General features: G+C 41.5%; 1 protein-coding gene across 1 annotated transcript; it reads right to left on the reverse strand.

The window, feature by feature from the left end:
* Window positions 1-1302: 1302 nt before the first annotated feature.
* Window positions 1303-23133, reverse strand: LOC120538313 (calcium-binding protein 2-like). Its single transcript, XM_039767775.1, has 7 exons — window positions 23024-23133; window positions 17663-17939; window positions 13964-13994; window positions 7830-7973; window positions 5974-6083; window positions 5711-5858; window positions 1303-1923 (listed from the first exon to the last, which is right to left on the reverse strand). Exons 1-7 carry the CDS (start codon window positions 23131-23133, stop codon window positions 1895-1897), a joined length of 849 nt encoding a protein of 282 aa, XP_039623709.1. The 3' UTR covers window positions 1303-1894.
* Between the last annotated feature and the right edge of the window lie 2145 nt (window positions 23134-25278).

A 25278-nucleotide genomic window follows, 5' to 3' on the forward strand; every position in this document is an offset into this window, starting at 1 on the left:
AAGCTTGGGTGTTGGGTGCAAGGCTGCACCTGTCTCTGAATGAAATGCCAATCCATTGCAGGGCACAAACCAAGCGATTTCCAGTTGAACAAAATGTTAGTTTGAGCACTGACTCTTCTAAAAATTCCATCTTTGCAACTCAAGTGTGCAGCTACAAAGGAGGCCATGAAGAAGAGTTAATCTGCGCTTCTCAAAAAAAAAAAATGAAGGGAACACTTAAATCACACATCAGACCTTGATGAAGGAAATATTCAAGTGAAAATCTTTACTGCGTAATCCTGTGTAATTCATTGAGAACAAAATGATGTAACAACGGTCAATGAAAACCAAAATCGGCAACCTATTGACAGCAGTGAGCTCCTGGGCAGTCTGTGGCACTACTTGGTACATAACATCTCAGAGGTTCTCAGTTGGATTCATGTCTGTGGAACGTGCCAGCCAGTCAATGGCATCAATGCCTTCGTCATCCAGGAACTGCCTACACACTCTGGCCACATGATGCCGGGCATTGTCCTGCACTCGGAGGAACCCAGTGCACACTGCACCAATGTAATGTCTGGGAATGGCTCTGAGGACTTCATCAGCAGTCAGGGTACTGATGCCTAGCATGTGGAGGTTTGTGTGACCCTCCAAGGATATGTCTCCCCATACCATCACTGACACACCACAAAATCTAGTCATGGTGGATAATATTGCAGGCTGCATAATCTTCACCATGGCATCTCCAGACTCTTTCACGTCTGTTTCATGTGCTTAGTGTGAACCTGCTGTCATCAGTGAAAAAAATTAGATGCCAATGACAAAGCTGCCAGTTGTGGTATTTGCAGGTGAATGGCAAATGAGCAGCACAGTGATGGATTGTGAGCACAGCTCCTACTAGAGGATTTCAGACCGTCATACCACCCTCATGGAGTCTGTTTCTGAATGTCTGGTCAGAAGCATGCACACCAGTAGCCAGATGGAGGTCATTTTGTAGGGCTTTCATTATTTATTTAAACTTTTTCATTTTGTCTTTGTAAATGCTTGGTACCATGTGTGATCAACAGCCGGCATCCATACCCTGCCGGGATGCCCATGAAGTGGAAGGATGTGGGAAGGCAGCTTCTATAGGTCACTGCCTCCCCCGAACCACTAGGAGTTAGCTCCCCTGGGTTGCAGCAGTGCCCACAGGGTGTAATGGGACTTGGAGTTTGTCAACTCAGCCCTGTTGGGTTTCATGGGTGCTACCAGGGGGTGTTGTGGGACCTGGGGAACCTTACTTTGTTGGACTCCCGCTTCACCTAGCAGTGCTCCCAGGCCAATTCTTTGGGACATTGGAAGTACTTCCAGCTGCTGCATAAAAGAAGCCGGTTGCCTCAGATCGAAGTGCCAGAGTCAGGAGCGTGGAGGATGAAGCTTGCTGGAGGGAACAGAGGAGGCAGTGATGAAGAGAAAGAGAAGACAAAAGGTTGCAGAGTATTTTATTATTGCTGTGTGCTGTGCTTAACTGTGCTGTGCTTTGGTGGTGGGAATCGCTTATCTGAGGAAGAGTTTCCCACAATAAAGACTCTTTTGCTATTAAACTTGTGTCCGAGCCTCTGTGTTGGGTGGTTGGGGAGCTGGAGCACTCCCTGGTGGCCAGTCGTGTTATTTCTCTGTTATCAGGAGTGCATAAAGATTTGGAGACATGGTTCACATGTTTAGCAAACACAAAGCGTTCTGAATGATAGTGGAAGGCTATGAAAAGCGTAGAGTTTGGGAACGAAATCCACCTGTCACCTTGCTGCTTTGTATGGTGGACTGAGGGGCATCAGTGAGCAGGATGGTCTCTCCAGGTAATTGAGGTAATTGTGAAGCAGTTTGTTCCCATCGGCAAACAACAGTCCAGAAAGGAGACACCAATGTGAAGAAACTGTTACCGAGTGGACAACATCATGACAAACTCTGTGAAAAAAGGCACAAACAACAGGCGTCAGAAAGGCAAAAAGCATCGTTCTACCCAAATGCTGTTCTATACCCTGAAGCTAAGACTCAAAGCAGAGGTGTGTATGGTTTGAAAGTGCAGCACACACATCATCTGCCATCAGAGAACAGCACCATGCCTGAACAATAAAGGTGGTACTTACTGATAAAATGTAATAAATATTTTCAGCAAGTTAAAAATGGAGCCAACAATGAATAACAAAGTGCTTCAGAAGTTTATAAATTAACTTTTTTTAAGTCTTTACTTGCTACTATAGAAAATTTAAATCTATGTATCAATATAATCTCAATGCAATGAAAGTAAAACACATTTTAAAAGCTAGCTTTAGGCCACATAAGAGTTACTGTAAGTATTAAAGGTTAATGCCTGTAAATAACCAGAAAACCTCCAATATTTGTCAGCCCAAGGTCAGGGATATGAGAAATAATCAAATGAATATGAAGAGAAGATTAAGTGACGGTCACTCCCTGGGCCAGGTGGCCAGTGTGTCCTTCGAGTCAAGATAATAGTGGAAAGTAATGGATAGAAAGTAATTATGCCTAATGAGCATAAGAAAATATTGGTGGAGGAAGCAAACCAACAGGATGAGGGAGTTATATCTTAGGAGTCAGAGAGTAATAAAAACTGCATAATGCAAGGATGTTTTCTAATAAGAATTGTAATAAATACAAGGCTCACCTGAACTAAGGGGCTCACAACATTTAACTGAGACAGCTTTGCATTAAAGTCTTATTCTGATTGCTCATCCAAAGACTCTGCATGATTTTTCTGAAGAGATTTTTCTCCACAACACTACCAGTTAAGCTTGGGGCAGATTTCAACATCCTCCTTTTAACATATAAAGCCTTAAATGGCCAAGGCCCTGCTTACTGAATCTGAATTTACCATTACTTACAAACAAGATTGCACATTAAGATCTCAAGGTGCAAGCCTGCTTATGATTCCAAGGATTCATAAAATAATAGTGGGAGGTCGAGCTTTTACTTACAGGGCCCTGAACCAGTGAACTGGTCTGTCAGCTAATATAAGGGGTGCTCCTTTAGTCTCAGCTTTATAAATACAGACTGAAGACTCACAAATTCAGTTTAGCATACCCTGACTAGAGCTGCCGATTAGCTGTGCATACTGTATCTCTGTTTGTTAGTCATTTGTGCAAGTATATAAAAAGTACAATATTCATGAACCATTAATAACACTCCTCTATTCTATTCTTTTTTTAGAATCCTCATGTTGCACCCAGTGCCACTGCTTCTGCCAATATGTCTATGAAAACGTCATCTCAGATAAGGGACCGCTGGAATCATCAGGTAGAAAGGTCCTTTCCTCTGATTGACTAATTCAGCCATAGAATGTCCAATAGGAGGAGGTGGCTTGTTGGCCAAGATCTCCAGGACTCTGACTATGTATGACTTGCCTGTGACTTCTTTTCTACAGTCTGGCTGTGGTACTACAATTAGCTGATGGACAGATGTTGTTTTTTGTTCATTGTGAGACATGCCCGAACACCATCAGACAGACACCGCATCTTTATCAAAATACACGCTTTTATTTTCACCAGTCTACACAGTCCCGCATAGTACACTGGGCTCCTCGCCCCAGTCACCTTTCCTCCGGTCTTCTTCCTTTCTGTCCATGTACCATCTTTCCTCTCTCCACAGGAGCCTTGTCCTGCTCCTACTCCCGACTCTAGCTCCCAGACTGTAGGAAGGCGGGCCCTTTTATTCTCACCCGGATGTGCTCCAGTTTCTCCCTCTGACGACACTTTCTTGTGTGGCAGAAGTGTCAGGAGAGCACTTGGAAGCACTCCAGGCGTCCCTGGAGGGATCCTCCTCCATCTTCCCAGTTGTGGCGGAAGTAGATCATTCCCGGGCCCTCTGAAACTCGGGGAGCCCCCTGGCGGTGGCCACGGGCCCCAATGTGCTTGAGCCTCCTCGCTCTCCTCCCGTGGTCCTCCTCTGATCCAGGAAGGCTGCCCCCTTGTGGCCCAGAGGATGTACACACCACCACCCTGTCCTTCCAGGCGTCCCGGCTGGGTGGCAGCCCCAGCGACTCTCCACATTATGTTAATTTGTTTCTACTTTGTTTTGATTTATTTGCACAAATCTATATCCTCATATGTGATGGTTCTGTATTTAGTTAGTGGTATCGTCTAGTCTGGAATTTTGCTTGTTGCATGTTCTGTGCCTACACTTGGTGAGGAGTGCCGTGCAAGAACAAAGTAGTTTGTACTGTTGGATTGTAACAGTGTGTGATATGAATTCAAGAAAACGGCTACTTTGAAAAATCACTCTGATATAACTATTGATCTTTTCTGGGGTGTGGTGTACGGATGAGAGCATATACAGGGTTTTACCACCCCTGGAACACTAGATAGCAGCTCCCCTGGATTGTAGTGGTACCACGGACTCCCACAGGGCTCCTTGATAGTTTGAGTTTGGAGCAGCCCTGTTGGGTTCTGTGGGTGCAACCAGGGGGTGTTGCAGGAGCGGCTGAGCCCTTTGCTGCAGCACTTCCACCACACCCAGAAGTGCTGCTGAAAGAAGGTCATGGAACACCTGGAACACTTCCAGGTCCTTTATAAAAGGAGCAGCCAGGAGCATCCAGTCGAGAGCCAGAGTCGTGAGGAAGGGAGACATAGCTTGCCAGGAGGAGTGGAGGTGGACAGAGAGGAAGGGAAAGAGAAAGGAAAAGAAGAAAAGAGTGTTTTGTGCTGAGTTTTAGTGCTGTGAACAGTACTGTACAGGTGGGAAACAGGTGGGAAACGGGGGAAGAAGTTTCCCACAGGAAAAAATATAGAAAATATGTGTTGAATTTGTATCCTGTGTATGCCGGTGCCTGGTTTGGGTGGCAGGAGAGCCCACTGCAGGCCACAAGGGGTACCGACAAATGTGTTCAGGCCATTTTAGAATACCGTATATACGCACGTTTAAGTCGGGTCTTGAAACCCGAAAAATCGATCATAAAATCAGACCCCGACTTATACGCTTCATATGCAACACTTACATTTTTTACTTTTTACATCTTCTTGTTCCTGTTTCTCAGACACATCAAATTTTGTTGCAGCAGCACAGTTACCAATTTCTTTCACTACTTCAACGACGTTTAATTTAAAACCAGCTTCATATTTTCTTCTAATCGAACGCTCCATTGTAGATAAAGGATGCTCTTACGATAAAGGTGTATGAGGATGTGAGATACAAAAAACACAAATCAGTGCAAACGTCGCTTCGGAATAGTTCTGCTATTACCATGTGGTCAAGTAGGCACAATAGAGAGAGACAGAGAGGTTAGGAGCACATGCTGATACAGCGCATTGTCGCACCCACATTGAATTAAAAGTCTGTGTGCTCCATGGTTACTCTCTCAGGTGGACATTAGCATATCATAATTTCTTGGACCAATAGCGTGAGTTTTCCGCATTCGACATATACTGTACGACCAACATTATAAAATACCAGAAATTATACAATAAAATTGAGTCCCAACTTATTCGCGGGAGAACTTATCCGCAAGTACATACGGTATCTTTGTAGAATAAGCCACACATGATCTCTTGTCACACTTGCTTTGTTTAACTCGATGGCATATCAAAGGCATGCTGGTATACAGGGGACAACTGCTTTTCATTTCATCACTCTTCATATAGTACTTTTTCAATGAGCCATAAGGCGACCAACAAATTTGTCCATGTCTGTAAATAATTTCTGTAATCTATTTTATGATGATATAATCCAGCCTCTTCCTTACCATCAAAGTCCACATATCCATCTCCATTCAGGTCAATGTCCTGCAGGATCTCGTCCACCTCCTTCCCACTTAGCTGCTCACCTAGCAGGTGTTTCGCAGCATCCCGCAGCTCTGCTATGCTGATCTGTCCATCATTGTCAACATCAAACTGCAAAACAGAGCAACCCATAAAAGACAGAACATTACAACTACATGGGCCTGAGAGCGAGTGGGGCAGCCAAGTGAAGTAGAAGGGACAGAGCTGGCAGCAGTGTGAGACTCACCTCTCGAAAAGCATACTTCAGCTCCCGCACTCCCACCATGTGAGCTGTCTCTGCCAGCATGCGAGGACCCATCAACTCAACAAAGTCATCAAAGTCAACTCGGCCTCCCACTTAAGGATAAACGAGTAAGAGATAATGAGAGACAGAGTGAATGCAAAGAGCACGTTTAAACACTTCAAGTGTAGCATTCAGAAAGATGAGTTCATTTTATTCCTGACTCTGGAGATAATGATATGGACACTGGAAGTTCTCCTGTGTCAGGTTTAAAAAGAAGCTCTCCACTTTGTCCGGGGAGTGGGAGTTGGGAGAGGAGAAGAACAATGCTAACCTGGGGAGAGTGGAGGAGAAAGGGAAAGAAGGCAAAGCAAGGCTTAAGCATAGAAGTGTGCAGACTGAGATCTATAAAGAGGAACAATTGTGTTAATAAAAAAAAAATCATTTGAAACCGGAACTGTCTGCATGTAGTTGTGTCTGGGGTTTGGAGCTCAGTGATGCCCCCTACAGGCCCAGTAGGTTACTTCTTTACTGCTTCCCTTATCTTTGTATCCCTAATTCTTTTTTTTTTATTATTTATTTTTTAGACACTTTATTTCTAAGTGTAAAAAACAGATTTTTATATATTCTACTAATGACCAAACTGTCAGAAACCGACTCCATGAGGGTGGCATGAGGGCCCGATGCTCTCTGCTGGGATCTGTGCTCAGAGCCCATCGCTGTGCAGTTCAATTGTCATTTGGCGGTGAATGCCACAATTGGCAGCTCCTCCATTGGCACCCGGTTCTCTTCACAGATCAGAGCAGAATCACACTGGACAAATGTGACAGATGTGAAAGAGTCTGGAGACACCATGGCGAATGTTATACAGCATGCAACATCACCTAGCATGACCAGTTTGGCGGTGGGTCAGTGATGGTCTCGAGAGACATATCTTTGGAGGGTCACACAGAAATCCATATGCTAGGCTTCAATACCCTGACTTAGGTACCAGGATGAAACCTTCAGAGCCATTGTCAGATGTTATGCTGGTGAAGTGGGCACTGGGTTCCTCTGGGTGCAGGACAATGCCCAGCCTCATGTGGCCAGAGTGTGTAGGCAGTTCCTGGATGACGAAGGTATTGATGCCATTGACTGACCTGCACGTTCCCCAGACCTGATTGAGAACCTTTGGGACGTCATGTATTGGTGCCTCTGATGCCACCAACCACTGCCACAGACTGTCCAAGATCTCACTAATGCCCTGATCCAAGTCGGGGAGGAGATCCCCAGGACATCTTCCGTCATCTCATCAGGAACAGGCCCAAACGTTGTCGGGAGTGCATACAGGCATGTGGGGGCCAAACCCACTACTGAGTCAAATTAGGAGTAGTCATGATGAAATTCACGCACGTTGGATCAGGCCGTGATTTCAGCTTTTGACTTTGGTCTTCGTCGTGATGTTCCATCAGATAATTTTGGCTTCCATTGACTGTTGTTACATCATTTTGTTCTCAATGAATTACGTGGTATTACTCAGTAAAGATTTTCCACTTGAATATTTCATTCATCATGTGAATTAAGTGTTCCCTTAATTTTTTGAGCACTGTATATTAGTATATATTATTACATTACGTAATTACTAGAATCTATTACCTGTTTTTAATAAGGACTCACTGTTATGAAAATATTTCATAAACAAAATGGTAATAACTAACTCTTTAATGAAGTGACTGGAAAATTTTAAAATGCTCCAACTTTCAAAACAATGAACTCACCTGAATGTTACACTGTGAGTGCATTTTTGAAATTGTTTTGAATTTAACTTCAGAAAAAACACAGTAAAAATTTAAAGTAGACTGGAATGAGCGTTAAGCACTTACACCTCATTTTAATTTGCTGCGATATCTCAATCAGCTCCATCTCTGTGGGCATGTAGCCCATAGTGCGCATGCATCCTCCAAGGTCCTTGTAGCTGATGTAGCCATCCTGGTCCGTGTCAAACTCCATAAATGCAATGTGCAACTCTGCAAGGTGAAGAGAAAGTAGTCGATAAGAAGCAGAAAGCAATGGGTACTCACATCTTTCCTAAGGTTATTTCTTTTGTGGCAAGCAAAGGGCATACTATTTAAGATTTCTAGAACTCTCAAAAGCTCTCTGGTTTTGATGTTCAATATACAATCAATTTCTGGATATAAGCATTAGTGTTGGTGGTTCGTCACCCAAGGTGGAAAAGCAGCAGGCCCTGTGCAGAGTTTTACAAGTGGGTGTAGAAACGCACAAAATAAGGACTCAGCGCATGTTCCCAACCTCACCTCGCCTCATTAGTGTTTTTGCAGAAAAGCATTCGACATGATTGAATGGTAGGTCAAGTCAACGTACTGTATATATCAGAAAATTCTGTGCCTGCAGTCTTAGCAGCATGCCAGCATCACAAGTAAACATAAAGCTCTTATCAACAAAAATGGAAAAAATTAAACAAGACTTGCATAGATGGTCAACCCTTCATCTCACACTAGCTGGAAGAATTAACACAATGAATTCTAAACATTCAAAAGAGCGACCCCGCAAGGCTCCACTCACTTAGAATCTGGAACCAATGTAGAAAGCAATTTAAGATTTCTAGAACTCTCAAAAGCTCTCTGGTTTTGATGTTCAAATCAATTATAAGCATTAGTGTTGGTGGTTCGTTGTGTGGTGGGTGTAGAAACGCACTCTCAGCGCATGTTCCCAACCTCACCTCGCCTCATTAGTGTTTTTTGGTAGGTCAAGTCAACTGATGCCAGCATGTTCAATGAACCGCAAGGGACTGTGGGTTGTCCTCAGTCTTCATAGAGCTGCAGGTGCATGATATCACCAATAATAAGAAGAATAATTAATTACATTTATATAGTGATTTCAGGGTATTCAAAGTGCTTTACACAGTGAGTGGGGAGCCACTAATGTGCAGCATCCACCTGGATGATGCAACAGCGGCCATTTGTGCACCAGTATGCTCACCACACATTAACAGCTAGGTGGTGAAGGGATGAGGGATAATTAGCCAATCAGAGATAGGGAATGATTAGGGGGCTAGCATGACTAGGCCATGGAGGGTAATTTAGGCAGGACAACAGGGTATACCCTGGTCTTTATGAAGGATGCCAACAGATCTTTTATGACCACAGAGAGTCAGAACCTTGGTTTTACATTTCATCCGAAGGACAGTGCCATTTTTACTGCACGGTGTCCCCATCACTGGTCTGGGGCATTGGGATCCACATTCAGATCACAGGGTAAGCGCCTCCTACTGGCCTCACCAACATCTCTTCCAGCAGCAGTGCAAGCTCCTAGATGGTCTTCCATCCAAATACTGGCTGTGCCTGAACAGGCTTATCTTTGGGTGGATGACCTCTTGATTCTTGAAATGCAGGTGGTATGGCTGCTGGTATGTCACTGGGTCAAAGGGGTAAAGGTCAGCTTTATGTACTTGCTAGTTTTCCAGTTTTCTGGATACAACTTAAAATCCTTTTTGATTTTCTTAAAGTTTTTATGTTGATATCTGCATGGATACAAGCTGACTATGTCAGTTATGAACTAAAGAATTGCCAAGCACAGAATCCCAAAAATACTCAAAATGCCCACTAGAGGAGGGACAACTACCAGACCCACAACTAGAAACTGAAAGGAGAGAGAGAAAGAGAGAGCTTAGGAGCAGACGCTGATAGGGCGCACCCACCACGCGACAAACCAACTCAGGATCCCAGATTAGGACCTGAGTGCAGTCATACAACGGGTGACACCTCAGCACCACACTTGTTCAGATGGAGTGGAACAGTATGAGGTTTTTTATGGTGGCCAATTCTGCCAGAATACTTATAAATAAAAATACTTATTTTTACAAAGATGCTCTCTCTGTGTATTTACTACAACTTCTAGGAGTTCCAGATCCTTTACTACAACAGCATGAAATAAAACAAAAGGCTGGATAGCGGAGACAGCATTTCTTTGGGTGGATGGCGTAATGGTGGTAGCAGCAAAATCTGGTGGAGGAGAAATGGTTGACATGGTGGCAAAAACAAGAGACTTGGTTTTGGTATCAACTAGGGGCCTGGGCACCATGCAGGGGATTGTTCTAGGTGTAGCAATGGCAGTCGGTTTAATTGTAGCATCTGTGAGCAGCTTTGCTTTCCAGTCATCCTTGATGGCTCTAGATGTGAATCTCTCAAGAAAGTATTTAATATCAGTCACATAAATGTGCAACTCATCTAAAAACGTTGCCGTCGTCCCGATCACAAATACTGGCCAGGAAAGACGAGGCCTTAACTAACCTTGCCCTGGATTTCCATTAAGTGATTATAAGTATGCAGGCGTGGAGTTCAGAGACGAGCCAGTATTCAGGGCAACACAATAATCACAGAAGAAGCCATCCACCAAGTCAAGAAATTTTCTCAAAAGTCAGAGCTCATTTTGTACGGAGCTGCTGCAAAGTTGACTTCTCTTCTTTGTTTTGAAGGCGTTTCATTTTGTTACAAACTAAAGAGTTCCCAAGCACAAAGACGCCCAAAACTACTCAAAATGGCAACTAGAGTGGGGAACTACCAAACCTAACCACAAACTCAAAAAGGGCAAATGTAGACTCTTTATAAATACAAATATTTATCTTTTGTAAAAAATACTCTGTGGTACAAAATACGATCAGAGGAGCAGAGAGGCAAAAGAGTTTCCTGAAAATGGTAAAGGCGTCAGCTGGAGTGCTGTGGCAGTTTTGGTCTCCAGGCTACAAAAAGGACATAACAGCACAAGAGAAAGTCCAGAGAAGAGCGACTCGGCTGATTTCAGGGCTATGTTGAGGGATGAAGAAAGAATAAAAGACCTGAGCTTTTACAGTTTAAGAAAAAGAAAATGAAGAGGAGACCTGACTAAAATGTTTCAAATTATGACAGGAATTAGTGCAGTGGCTCGAGACTGTGACTTTAAAAACTCATTGAAAACACAGGGACACAGTTGGAAACTTGTAAATTCTTCATAAACATTATGATTGTGTTTCTTTACACAAAAAAAAAACATAGACACTTGGAATAAGTGACCAACTAGTGTGGTAGACAGTAGAGGGACCTTCAAAGCAACACTTGATGTTATTTTGGAAGAATGAGGTGGATAGGAACGGTGAGCTTTTTTGGGCTGAATGGCTTGCTCTCATCTAGTCTGTTCTAATGTTCTAAATGCAGGGCCATCTACAAGTAAAGGTTACGTCAAATTATGCAGCTTTTCTAGCAATTTTAAGTCATAGCCTTCTTTAAAAGATAAGATAAGAACACGGGGACACAGTTGGAAACTTATTAAGGGTAAATTTCATGCAAACTTTAGGGAAGTTTTTTTTTTACATAACGAACCACAGACACATGAAATAAGTGATCTAAGTGAAGTGTGGTGGACAGTAGTATCTTAGGAAGTTTCAAAACTCAACATGAAATTTTTTTTAGAAGAACTAAGTGGATAGGACTGGAGAGCTTTGTTGGGCTGAATGGCCTGTTCTCTTCTAGATTGTTCTAATGTTCTAATGTTCAATCCAGGCAAACAACATACAAATAAAAAAATCCAAAGAGTAGTCGAAACACAAAGCAAAGAGGTCCAAAAGCCAGAAATTCAACAAAAACATAATAATAATCAAAATCCAACAAAGTCATCAAAGGCAGCACATTTAATGAACCGCAAAGGACCTTGGACTGTCCCTGGTCTTTATGAGGTAGTCCCTTGAAAGTCATGGTCAGGTCTCTTTGTCTAATGGGGGACTACCTACAAAACTCAAGTACATAGGAAAAGAACCAAAATAATCAACAACTTTAACATAAAAGAGACATCTGAACCCAAGACAGGGAGGGAACACTCGCAATAACATGACAACGTACTTTCAGTTTATGCCTTGGCTCTGTTCATGAAGTACTTTAATGGTCTTCAACTTTAGTACTTTGCCCCTTAAATGCTACATTGGCATCTTGTTCTGAGCTTGTTCCTTTGACTATTGATCTCCTGGTTTTGATGTTGGCTAACTTATACGACCAACTCCCATTTCCTGATTCTGCCTTCATTTCAGACTGCTGCCATTTTGTGCACTCAGTATAAGAGAAATATGAAAGTCTGCAAAATATTCTCATTGAGGTGGGCACAATCAGAAAAGACAAAGCTATGTACAGTGAGGTCTGAGATTTCAGAGAAAACTGTATTTTTATGAATTAATGTTGCAGCATACATTAACAAAAATATAAAATACCAACAAATTATTAACGTTTGTACTTGCAGAAAGTACTTCTTAAAGTGATTACATGAAGCATTGTTAAGATTTGTTTTCAGGCCATGTGTAGCTATGTAGCATTAATTTTCACTATCTGGGAGTCCCAAGCACTAAAGAGCTCCAAAGCACTTCAAATGGGGATATGACTGTCAAACCCTGGCTAGTCATAAGGACAATCACTGAATCATTGAATTTTAATAAAGTAAAACATCTACTTGTCACCAGTGCTCCCTTAATGTATGGAGCATGTTTCTCCACACGTTCTGGGAATGTCCCAATGCTGCAGTTCTTTGGGCTTCAGTTGCTTTCCCGCTCCTGTCCATTTTATCTGTTACAATTCCTTGCTCTTCTATTACTCTGTTTCTGTTAGATCTTACTACTCTTACTCACTTTGTTCTTCACCAGTGCATTATTTCAATAGCTGCAATAGCCTCAAATTTATATATGAGAATGCTTTTTACTTTGATATCCAGTTCCTGTTTTTGAAACCAAATAAAGAAAAAGATTTAAAAAAAAAATAAAGTAAAAGATTTATTCTTAACAAAAAGTAATCTAATCACTATGGAGAAAAAAGGCAAAATGGAATTTTCCTAAAACACAGAGACAATCCAAATCAAACAAATCCCAAAACAAATTCCAAAGGTCAGGTCAAAAAGCAAAGCGGAGAGCTGAAATGTCAGAGATAACAACAATGAACACAATTCAGAATGAATACAAGTATCGTAAACTCATCACGCTCAAGATTGCTTGAAAGGAACTGCCAGGAACTGTGGGAGACTCTCCGGATTTATATGACGGTGGGAAGTTCCTGGTGGTGATTGGCAGGTGGCCCACAAATACAATTATTCAAATTCTCCTTGGGTTCAGAACACCAGAAACCATGTAAAGTATGTGCCCAACAATCACAGAGAAGTCTGGAAAAATAAAATAAATAATTCATTACGACACTACTCACTACTCAACATGACCACTGAATGGATCTCTGAGTAATTCCTACTCAGTCCAGACCTGCCGGTCCCCAATGATATGTTTGATTTGATGAAGGATGTTTCAGAGAACAAATATGGTGCTGCTTCCATTAGGAGGAGGGAAAGGAATTGTCAGGAACATTGACACGCAGCAATCACTTGGCATATCTTCTAACCGTCCCACATATTACTAGGGCCATACCAGAGTCAAGACCACAAAACAAAGCATAAGTCAGAACCGATAATTCTTTCCCGTATCAAGTTTTTCATTTTGTTTATTTGATGATTCTCTCTCATACTGTTTCATTGGCCTAATGGCTGGAAATGTGTAAGACGGACAAAGGAATTAGGGATAATCAGGACTTTAAACGGGCTGGGGGTCTAACAACAGAAATGCTGATTGGCAAAAATTAAAGCATTATCTGTTAAAGTCTGCCCATGACTCAGTGTTTTTTTTTTTTTTGCATTTTTTTTAATTTTGGGATATTTCATGTATTTCATGTTTCAGGTTTTTGTTTTGTTTCGTGCTGTTAATATTTCCTGGTTCTTTAAATCTTCTGTAATTTTTAGGAATGTCAAGAATGATCTTTAACGTCTTATTTCTCATGCAATCTGCACATTGAGCCAAAGTGGGTTCTGCTTGTTCAGCACATTTTGCATTCCCTTGTTTTGTAAATTCTTTTATTTTTGATTTTTTTTAATCTTTTACTATTGCCTTTGGTTATTGTGTTTTAACTGATTCCAAATAACGAGAAATAAACTGAACTTTACTTACCATCCAGCTCTTCCGGGACCAGTTCACGTTCCTGTAATAAAAAAAAACCTTGGGTCACATGTTACTCCAGTCGCACATTCAGTCTTACATATTCAGTTCAGTTGTTCCCCTTCGGAGAAGATGGAGAGGGAATCAGGGTCAATTAAGTGGATTTCTTTCTGTTTAATAGGCTTAAGCAGTCCTTAAAGTGCCCCCACACACATTAGAGTTCAGTCATTGTCAGGGGACAATCATCAGTGAGAGTCGTGGAGCTCTTTATGTCATTACACTCTTACTTCGGAAAAGTTTCTCTTTGTAATCCGCTTACTGGGAGAGCCATTTTGAGTCATACAAAGGAAGTGAGTGCTCAGCTGCAGATTAACGTCTTTGTTTATTATCATCACAAACAAAAGATTGGGAAGGAAACCAGCATTCAATCTTGGCTTAGGACTGGAAAAAAAATCCACTCTCGCTGTCAGCCTGCTCTGCAGCAACTCTCACCTTCCAAAGCCATGCTGCCCTCCATCGTGGCTTTGTCTCCTGTAACCAGTTCTCTCTGTTCTGTCCAGAAAGTTCCTGGTGTATGATGCTGGCATTAATGTTGGTGGCACCCAGCCCAAGAGCAGTAGTGGGTGCAACCCCTTATCTATCTCAAGTACAGTGGAGTGGAGTTGACTATAATAAGGAATCTATTTCTATCTAAACACATTATCCTGTTACCATGAAACAGTCTAGTAAACAAAACTAATTTCTTATATATATTTCTCTTCTGGTTCGTCCTGCTTCCACTTCAAAACCCATCCCACCCACACGTAGCCGATACGGCATTTCTCGATTCCTATTCGTCCTCTTCCAAACCCTTCCCCACGCTGCCTGTGGCCCCCCATACACCGCCCACGCCACTTTTCTCGATTCCTATTCCTCCTTTGGACTACAACGTTCCTTCCTCTTCAAAACTGGTCCCGCCCACACGCATCCAACACAGCATTTCTCGATTCCTATTCGTCCTCTTCCAAACCCTTCCCCACGCTGCCTGCAGCCTCCCATACACCTTGCTATTTTCGTTATACTGCGATGGTTGTTTTCTAAGACTTTGTTATAAAATGAACGACAGTATCTTCTCTGTCGATGGGTTTTTGTACAACGTCATGTCTATTCTGGGATTCGGCAACTGCCTGGTCCTATCAGTGGGTTATTTCTTGACACAAGCGGTTGACGAAGGCAATGCACCATTTTCCGTTCCTATTCTTACATAGCCGTATGCTAAGGCGGGCGTTGGCTATCTAGTAATAATATAATGTTCTACTAATACTAAAATCACATTTTTTGAAATATGATGGGTTTAAAAGGATTTTATTTTATTCAAAACTAGTCACCCCCCACGGCTTCGACTGCGTAGAAGTGAAACAGGATAGCGAAGAGGGCCCTGCCCAGCTCCATAATCCTGACGTCACACTACCCCCTCCCTTCGGCCCACAGCGTCTGTCTCAGATTAGCGTGAATATATTGATCCTGCAAGCGAACTATGATTCTTAGCACGATGAGAGAAGTCGGAAAATCAGCCAGAATGTTCAAGCAAATTCTAGAAAAAAGACCAGATCTAAATCCGTTAAGTTGTTCTTTCGTTCGCTAGCTAAGCAGATGTAAGATACGCCCTGAGGCTGACATGTGAGTGAGGAGGGCCTCTGCCCACTGCGTGTCTCTCGGATTCATGGAAATAAATTGGTACCGCAAGTGACCTATGATTCTTAGTGCAAAGAGAGAGGTCGCAAAATCAACTGGAATGTTCAATGCAAATTATACAAAAAAATACATTCTAAATCCGTTAAGAAGTTCTCTCGTGAAAAGCGGACAGACAGATATTGGATTTTATATATATAGAGATGAGATTTTTCCATCTACCTGATCTATTCTGATTACCCATCTTAATTCTCGCTGTTCCCTTTACTTTAGTCAAACAGTACTTGAAACTTGTTAAGTTATGATAATCTTAAAATCCTAAAAATATGGGGTGTAATACATTTTCATTTTTTCTTATTGCTTCATTAATGAAACTTGTTAAGTTATGATAATCTTAAAATCCTAAAAATATGGGGTGTAATGCATTTTCTTTTTTTCTTATTGCTTCATTAATATATTGACTGTTGAGCTATATAGAGTGGCCCCTAATGACTGATTGCTGCTTTTGTGTCAAGCCCACTCTTTTGCCCATATAGCCTTTAGTGCACCGTCACAAAAATATGACTACAAATCACATCAACGTGAATCCTACGCAGACCTCAATGATTCTGATTGGTCAGTTTGGTAACTACATGTTTCGTGAAAGGCATTTCCATTTGCCTCAGTCCAGCAGCAGGCCCAGCATCTGTTCCTTTCTGCGAAAAAGACCTCCTGCTGGCTACCAAACTTTCAGAAACAGATTCCATGAGAGTGGCATGAGGGTCTGATATCCTCTAGTGGGACCTGTGCTCATAGCCCAACACCATGCCTCTTATTTGGCATTTGCCAGAAAATACCACAATTGCCAGCTCTGCCACTGGCATCCCACTCTCTTCACAGATCAGAGCAGATTCACACTAAGCACATGTGACAGACGTGAACAAGTCTGGAGATGCCATGGTGAACGTTATGCAGCCGGCAGCATCATCCAAGATGGCGTTGGGCCGGTGATGGTCTGGGGAGGCATATCCATGCAGGGTCTCAGAGACTTCCACATGCTAGGCATCAGTACCCTGACTGCTCTTAGGTACTGGGGGTAAAATCTTTAGAGCTATCATCAGACCTTACGCTGGTTTAGTGGGGCCCTGGGTTCCTCCTGGTGCAGGACAATACCCGACCTCATGTGGCCAGAGTGTGTAGGCAGTTCCTGGATGATGGAGGCATTGATGCGACTGATTGGTCTGCATGTTCCTCAGACCTGAATCCAACTGAGAACCTGCAGACAATGGTCCGCACAATACACCCATATTGTATGGACCACTGCCTTACTCAAAGAGAAGGAGCACCGAAAAGCAGAATGGCTCCTCATCATGACACCTGCACTGCACTGGGCAGTAGATCGGGGGCCCCACAGGCATAGGGGCCCATGTTTTTTTTTCTGATACCTATGTATGTTTCTGTTTTGCTATCAAAACAGTTGTCCCAGTGCTCTACTTTGCCTGGGGGCAATGTGATGCTGTTAAGACGGCTCTGGTCTAAGTCTTTAACCAATGCTAACAAATCCATGTGTAGCCCACTCTGAACCAATAAACCTTCCTTTATTTGGATTTGATATCTTTTTTAGTCTGCTGTTTTCAAGCAAATTAGACTACTGTCAATGGCACAACTATTTTTTTGCCACTGAGCATTTAAATATTATATAATGAAATCGTATTCTTGGATCATTCTAGAAACTCATGTTTGTCAAACAGAACTCCCATTTTTAACAGAAGAGCCCAACTGGAAAACAAAAGAGAAATGTACTCCTTCCTCACTCAGACGACAAGTGCCAGTCTTTACTGTTACAAAAGTGTTTCTCCATTTTGATTTGACTTGAGGGATGCAAAATCCAATTTTCACAGTTCCAAACTAGCATGGTCATCGTTTCCTACACTTATTTGGTACCCTGAAACACAAGCTAGTGGGGAAGCTGAAAGGCAACAACTTCCACACAAGACAAAGATGAGCTGCGTTAGCTAAGGGAACCCCCTTCCCCTATTTCCCCTACCATCATTGCTGTACCTGTCCAAAGAGGTTATTGAGAATCGGTGAGTACATCTTGGTGGTCAAAGATAGATCGCTGTCCTGCTTGGCAGTTCGGCCTCTTGAGCTACGACTCTGGTGGCTCTCTGTGGATGAGCTTTTGCGTAGTCGTCTACCCCCTGACTCGGTGGGATTACCCTCAGGAGTCGGTGAACACTGCTGTCCTCCGGTGCCTTCGGGAGAGCTGCTGCCGTTCCTCCTCAATGCTGGCTTAAGGGGTGTGATGTCAGGTGGGAGGGGATCTTTAGGACCAGAGCTGAAACATCAGCAAGAAAGTAAAGATAATCACTGTGTTATATTGTACTTTTCACAGCACGCCTTGTGTTACTCTACAAAGTGTAAACATGCCATAACATAAAAACATTTGAGTGCATTTCAAGTTTTATTTATTTATGCCCCTTTTATATTCTACCGGATGAGCTCCAGGTGATTCCCGACACTCCTTCATTGGCCACGCCCCAGCGTGGCGGAAGTGTCAGCTGTTCTCCCGGCAGCTCTCCAGGTGCCCTTTTAATTCTTCCCCCCAGAACTTCCTGGTGTGGCAGAAGTGCTGAGGTAACAGGTCCCCAAGGCATCGGGGCGCCTCCTGGCGGTGACCACGGGCCCCTACAGGGTGGGGCTTCCATGCCCTCAACCCGTGGCCCTCAAAGCAACCAGGAAGGTGGCCCCCACGTGATCCAGGGTGGGCGTAGACCCACATCCGGTCCCACATATATATATATGTGTGTGTGTGTGTATATATATATATATATATATATATATATATATATATATATATATATATATACATATACCAATTGGCCAACCAGCCACAACCGTTACCTGGTAGGAAAGAAATGAAGTCGAGCAGGAAGTGATGAAAATGTGAGAACTGAGTGTTTTCAAACAGAGTAATAGCCCATGGACAAGTCCCATTGTGAAATGCAACATAACAGATTGCTTCTGTGCTTTATATTTTCACAAACAAATTAGACCTCATCTTTAATTACTTTTTGTGAGGATCGAGAAGCAAACCAAGAGGGACGTGAACTGAACAAAGTGAGAAAGTGAGAATTTATAAAATGGTATCTCTAAAAATACTTAGAGCGTGTGAGCACAGCATATGACAAAGGGGATGCTTTACAGTGACAAAAATAGTCGAAACTGAGAAGTCAATTAACACTGCAACCTAAGCCAAAACGAGATACAAGAATCAAAATCAAAACTAAACAAGAATCAACCCCCCCCCCCTCAAAAAAAAAAAGTTTTGGAAACAGTCAAAAAAGGACATTTGAAAAAACAAGTAATTCAATTAAAATGCATAGATTTGTTAAAGTGAAATTTCTAACCAGTTTAATTATGGAAAGAAAATTACCTGTCAAATAAAAGTTGACTAAAGAATGTAGGATAACGGTTATAATTGGAGACATTTTCAAAAAGTTGTTAAGTATTTGGAATCATTTAAGGCAGCGTTTCTCGACCTTAACGTATTTGCGACCCGAGTTTTCATAACAGTTTTAATCGCGCCCCCCTAAGGTTTTTTTGAAAGGAGCCCACTAATACCAATTTGTTCTTTTTTAATTAATGATATATCATAGATGCATATTTTATTATACCTACTTAACTTTTATCGACATTTATCTAACTCTATATTTATTTTTCTAGTATCAAAATGTAGTTTAAGTTAATTTGTTTTGGTTTCAATAGATTTATTTTTCATATTTTTGATTCTTGTTTTCTTTTTTTCACATCTTCACCCCTTTTTGTTACTTCGCGCACCCCTAGGGGGGCCTGCCCCACAGTTTGAGAACCACTGATTTAAGGAATCAATGCATTTTAATTCAATTAAACTCATTCTTGTATGGATGCCCCATGATTTTATTTTTAGTCACATATGACCAACAAAATCTTAGTACAAGAAAAGTAAATGTTTTACGTTTACTGCATTTTGAATAAAATCATATCAATTTTTTATATATATATATTTTTAGCCACTCTAGTGCCACACAGAACTTGGCACGTTATAAAAACCTTGACTTGGTTGGGAAGGTAATATGACAGAAATGACATGAGCAACAGAGTGGAATCGAACGATCTTAAAGTGAAACGTAACATTGATTCACATTCGTTTCTCATTTCAGAAGATCCTAACCAGGGTGACACCTTACACGTGTGAAGGACTGGAAATGTGTGTTTGTCTCTTGGAGAATCAAACCTTCAAAAGAGTATTTTGGCAAATTTGTATATAAATGATGACAAATTAGTAAAATTTAAAAAAAAGTTTGTGTATTTTGGTCTCGAACCTTCAACCATTTGATTGAACATCCAACATGCTAACCACTTGACCAATGATGCCTATCTGCCATATTGAAGTAACTTCACAAAACTTCAAAATCAATTAAACAAAATTTTTTTTTTATTAAATTAACTAGGGGCTCGCCCCCTGCTCACTTCGCCAACCCATGGTTTTGATTAATTCGAAATACATTTTAAAGAGATTCTTTTTTTCTTGGTAATTGTTACATATACAATGTGTTCACTTTTACTTTAAAACTTCAGTTAAAACAATATTTAGAATTCACTTTCCTTCAAGATTGCATTGAATTTTGATTCCGTGTTTGGTCTTACATCGTGATAACTGCCCGTGAGTGAATATCGTTTGTGAATTTCCCCTTGGGATTAATAAAGTATCTATCTATCTATCTATCTATCTATCTATCTATCTATCTATCTATCTATCTATCTATCTATCTATCTATCTATCTATCTATCTCTTTCTCTCTTAAAAAAAAAACAGAGTTTTTCAAATGTTTGTCCCTGTGATTTGTTAATTGTCATGGCAAAAGCTATTCTCACGTGAAACTGTAAACGTTTTAATACGAATGACATATCAACATCTCCTTTTGTGTCTAATGTTATTCGCGGAATATATACTACAATACCTTTCTTGTCGCTTGTTAAAATTTTACAAGTTAGAATTGTTCTACCAATTTTTAATACAACTAATTTTGTCCTATTGCATAGCCCATCACTCATACATAAATTATGCAATAAAATCACGATACATTCTTCTTTCAACAGTAATTTGGGCGGTGGGAGACCGAACGATGTTAACTTTTGTAGATATTCTGTGGGATATTGTAAATTGATGTTTTCATCTTCCGCACCATCACCACCAACATATTTCAGCATAGTCTATTGATACACATTTAACCAATTTGCCATGTAACCGATTGACTGTTTTTGCATTAATTCGTTTGACTTCATCGTTTCTCACTGCTAGGATTGCCCGTGTACTCATTTGTTCTTTTGATATTCCTTCAGGAAAAAAGTGTCTCACTGAAGTGTCTCTCTGTCTCTCTTCAAATCTATCTGACGTGAATGCCAGTATGATGTGACTTGACCGTGTCACCTGTGTCGTGGGACATGAAAGTGTCTTTCTGAAGTGTGTTGTCGCGGGATGTGAAAGTGTCTCTCTGTCTCTCTTCAAAAATTCACGTTTCGTCGCCCAAAACGTCTCGTTTCGTCCCAAGTTTTTTTTTTATAATAGAGAGATTTGTCTGCACTGGTCTTGAAGCCTTGACTGTTTGATCGAAAGTCCAACACACTAAGCACTTGATCAACGCCGTTGTGTAGTCGCTAAAGTATAATATAAGGCATGGGTGTCAAACTCTGGTCCTGGAGGGCCGCAGTGGCTGAAGGTTTTCATTCTAACTCTCTTCTTCATTAGTGACCAGTTTTTGCTACTAATTAACTTCTTTTGCCTTAGTTTTAATTAACTTGATTCAGGCCCCTTAGTGGTCTCTTTTTCCTTAATCAGCAGCCAAACAATAATGAGACACAAAACAAGCCGCCACATGACCAGCTCACCGGTGCCCATCACACAATATCTGAACATAAAGAAAGGTGAAGGTCTCAGTAAGGTTGATCTCTCAGGTCACCAAAACATTTTGACGGAGTTCTTAGGAAAAAAAGAAAAAATCAACATTTTGGGAAATGTGGCAGAATGAGAGCAGCAACAAGCCATGGAATTAAATAATGTGTTTAATTAACAGCAAGAATTGGCTTCTCATTAAGAAATTGATTAAAGTGAAATTGGTTGGAGTTTGAAGCCCCAGTTTAGCTGGTCATCTGTTGCCTCGTTTCACATCTCATTTCTGTTTGGCTGCCATTTAATGAAGAAAGGAATCAATTCAGAGGACTGAATCCTTAAAAACAGGGCTATTAAAATGAAGGGAAAGGAGTTAATTAGCAGTGAAAACTGGTCACTGATCAGGAAAAGGGTCAGAATGAAAACCGGCAGCCACTGCGGCCCTCCAGGCACGGTGTTTGGCACCCCTGATATAAGAGAGAGAGAGAGAGAGGTTAGGAGCACACACTGATAGAGCGCATTGCCGCACCCACCACATGATGAACCAACTCAGGATCCCCATATTAGAACCCGAGTGCAGTCATGCAACGGGTGACACCTCAGCATCACACAAGTTCTGATGGAATGGAGCCAGTATGAGGTTTTGTTATGGTGGCTGGAGTGCCAGTTCTGCCAACAGCCCCAGGGTTTTTCCCTGCAGGTTGGAGAGCCTACATGCAGGGCCGGATGCAGATTAACGTCATACCCAGGATTGAGCAATTGCAGGTTAAGTCTTGCTCAAGGGCCCAACGGAGTAGAGTCACCTTTGGCATTTGCAGGATTTGAACTGGCGACCTTCTGATTACCAGTGCAAATCACTATTCCACCCCCCGATATAAGGAAATAAGAAATTTCAATTTGAGATTATTAACGTACAGAATCCGGGTCAAAACTGATTAAATATTGCATTGTCACCAGAGATCAGCATGCATGCAAAGTTTGAAGGATATTGGTTTGGTCAAAATGGGTAAAAAAATTGATTGCAAAATTTGCCCTTGACAAACAGAGAGGACAAGTTGAAGAAAATCGTGTAATAATAATGATAATAATACTACTATTATTAATAATAATAAAAGGAGTTATACAGTGTGAAAAGAAGTCTGTTTAAGGTACACTGCTCAATAAATAAAAACGCAGGGACTTGCGTCTGTGGAGTTGTGTCTGGGGTTTGGGGCTTCATGGCTCCCCCTAGTGATCACAATGAATACAAGCCTATTGGGTATTTGGGTATACTTAATATACAGTGTCAGTCAATCAGACAAGATCCAACCCGTTATTTCCTAACACAGGGTCACGGGGGTCTGCTGGAGTCAATCCCAGCCAACCCAGGGCTCAAGGTAGGAACAAATCCCCAGGCAGGATGCCAACCCACCACAGTAATATACAGTGTACCTTGGATTATCATAATCATTTTGTTTTCGAAAAGGCTGACGAATAAAAAGCTCACTCGCCTGCTTTTCTCCTTCTTGTCTGCCTGTGCTGTCGTCTCCTTGTCCTTTTTCTTCGCTGATGCCTTCTCCTTTTTGTCTGGGCCAGCCTTCTCTTTCCTCTTCTGAGACATTGTAGAGGGTCCTATGGGGAGGAATTTTGAGGTGTTTGAATCACATTATGTTTCCACTTTCACTTCCATTCCTGTTTTCCAAGTTATCCATGTTAGTGCCATTTCTAAAGCAGCTTCAGTCTGTCCTTATCTTAGTATCCCAGAGTCCAATATCATGTATCAGCAAAGTTTATTAGCAAGAGATGAAGCATCTTATTTACACTAAAACAAATTGCAGCAGCATAATGAGTTTATAAAGAAGAGTGATATATAGACAGGAAATCAAGGGAATTAAATTTAAGCTGAACCCATAGGAATGAAAAATCAACAAAGAGATCCCCTTCATTTCTTGATGGTTTCTTTTCTGAACAAATCCAAATTGTATTATGGGATATCATCTACTGTTGAATTCCGCTCTGTACTTGTAATATTTCGATTGCACCATTGTATTGTATTGAGGATTACTTGTGTTCTGTTCTGTGTATTGTATTGTATTTACCCCCTTTATTTGAAACCCACTGCATGCCCAGCCTACCTGGAAAGGGGTCTCCCTTACATTTTTTTCCTTACAATAGTTTTTTTGGGGGAGCTTTTTCTTGTCTTCTTAGAGAGTCAAGGCTGGGGGGCTATCAAAAGGCAGGGCCTGTTAAAGCCCATTGTGGTACTTCTTGTGTGATTTTGGGCTATACAACAATAAATTGTATTGTGTTGTATAATAAGAGAGAGAGGTTGAGAGCATGCCCTGATATCATTGCTGCACCCACCACCCGAATTGGGACCCAAGTGCAGCGGGTGACATCAGAAAGAAATCAAATGGAGACAGTGTGGAAGACTAGACTAGAGTACTGCTGAAGTTGGTGACTTCATGCAAGTTTTTTGCCTTCTGCTTCTTAATAATCCAGAATTCTCACAAGGGTCTTCCCTTGAGTTTCAGTAAGGATCTCACTAAAGGCATACAGTGGGCTTAGATCTTCCAAGTAGGGTCTTGACCAGGGATGGGCAAAGTCGATCCTGGAGAGCCGCAGTGGCTGCAGGTTTTTGTTCCAACCCAATTGCTTAATAAGAAGCGCTTATCGGTCAAGTTACACTTCTGCCTTCATTTTAGTTTTCTCGCTTGTTAAGATTTTGAACCCTTATTGCTTATTTTAGTCTTAAACAGCTGTGTTCTTGGGTTGTAATTGTTCCTTATTAGCAACAAGATACAAATGACAAAAGAAACCCGCAGTTCCCCATTTAACTTGTTTCCATTTACACCCGTGTGTATTTATCGTGCACTAATTGGTTTAATTAAATACTTGGAAGGAAAGTGAAGAGAAAAAAGTGAAGGACTGAGAATTACTCATCCATTTAAGGCCACAAATCATGACATGGCAGCGTTAAAGCACTAACTAAGCAATTAAATTAAATTATTGGCAAGGATCATTTTCTAATTAAGCATCTGGGTTGGAACAAAAACCTTCAGCCACTGCAGCCCTCCAGGACTGACTTTGTCCTCCTCTGCTCATTTGAAATTATTTGCACTGTGTGCTCAGTAATATCTGATGAAATGTATGGATTGTAGTTTGTGGTGATAAAACACTTGACAAAGCTGCAGTCCTTGCTTCTGAATAACACAATTAGTTGCTCTAATTTCTATCGTTGTGCTCCATTTTGATCCTTCTCATTCCATAAGAACAGGCCGGCAGTGTGGCATAGCGGTCAAAGCTTTGGACGTTAAACCCTGAGGTTGTGGTTTCGAATCCCACTACTGACACCGCTATGTGACCAAGAGCAAGTCACTTCATCTGCCTGTCCTCTAATTAGGAAAACAAAAGAAACATAACCAATCATATCGCAGATGTTGCAAGACCCCTTGGAGGAAGGCATCCATCCAATAATAAGCAAAAATATGAAGCCTTTAAAGAGACTAAAGCCAGGCTAGAAAGAGATCTCGCAAAATACACCCTGTGTTTCAGCCCAAATTGTCTTGTTGTACTTCATGTCTCCTTTTGGTCTGAAGCTGCTTCTCCTAATGAATTTCAGGTAAAACACCTTTTCATGGCTAACTAGATAGATTACAAATGCAAGCGTTTGCATTTTTCTTCATCAGGCAAGGTGTTACACATTGATGAAGGGACCTAAAGCTTGCATTTGGAATCTATTTAGTTAGCCAATAAAAGATGTCAT

This window comes from Polypterus senegalus, chromosome 10, assembly GCF_016835505.1.
Source record: "Polypterus senegalus isolate Bchr_013 chromosome 10, ASM1683550v1, whole genome shotgun sequence".
NCBI lineage: Eukaryota > Metazoa > Chordata > Cladistia > Polypteriformes > Polypteridae > Polypterus > Polypterus senegalus.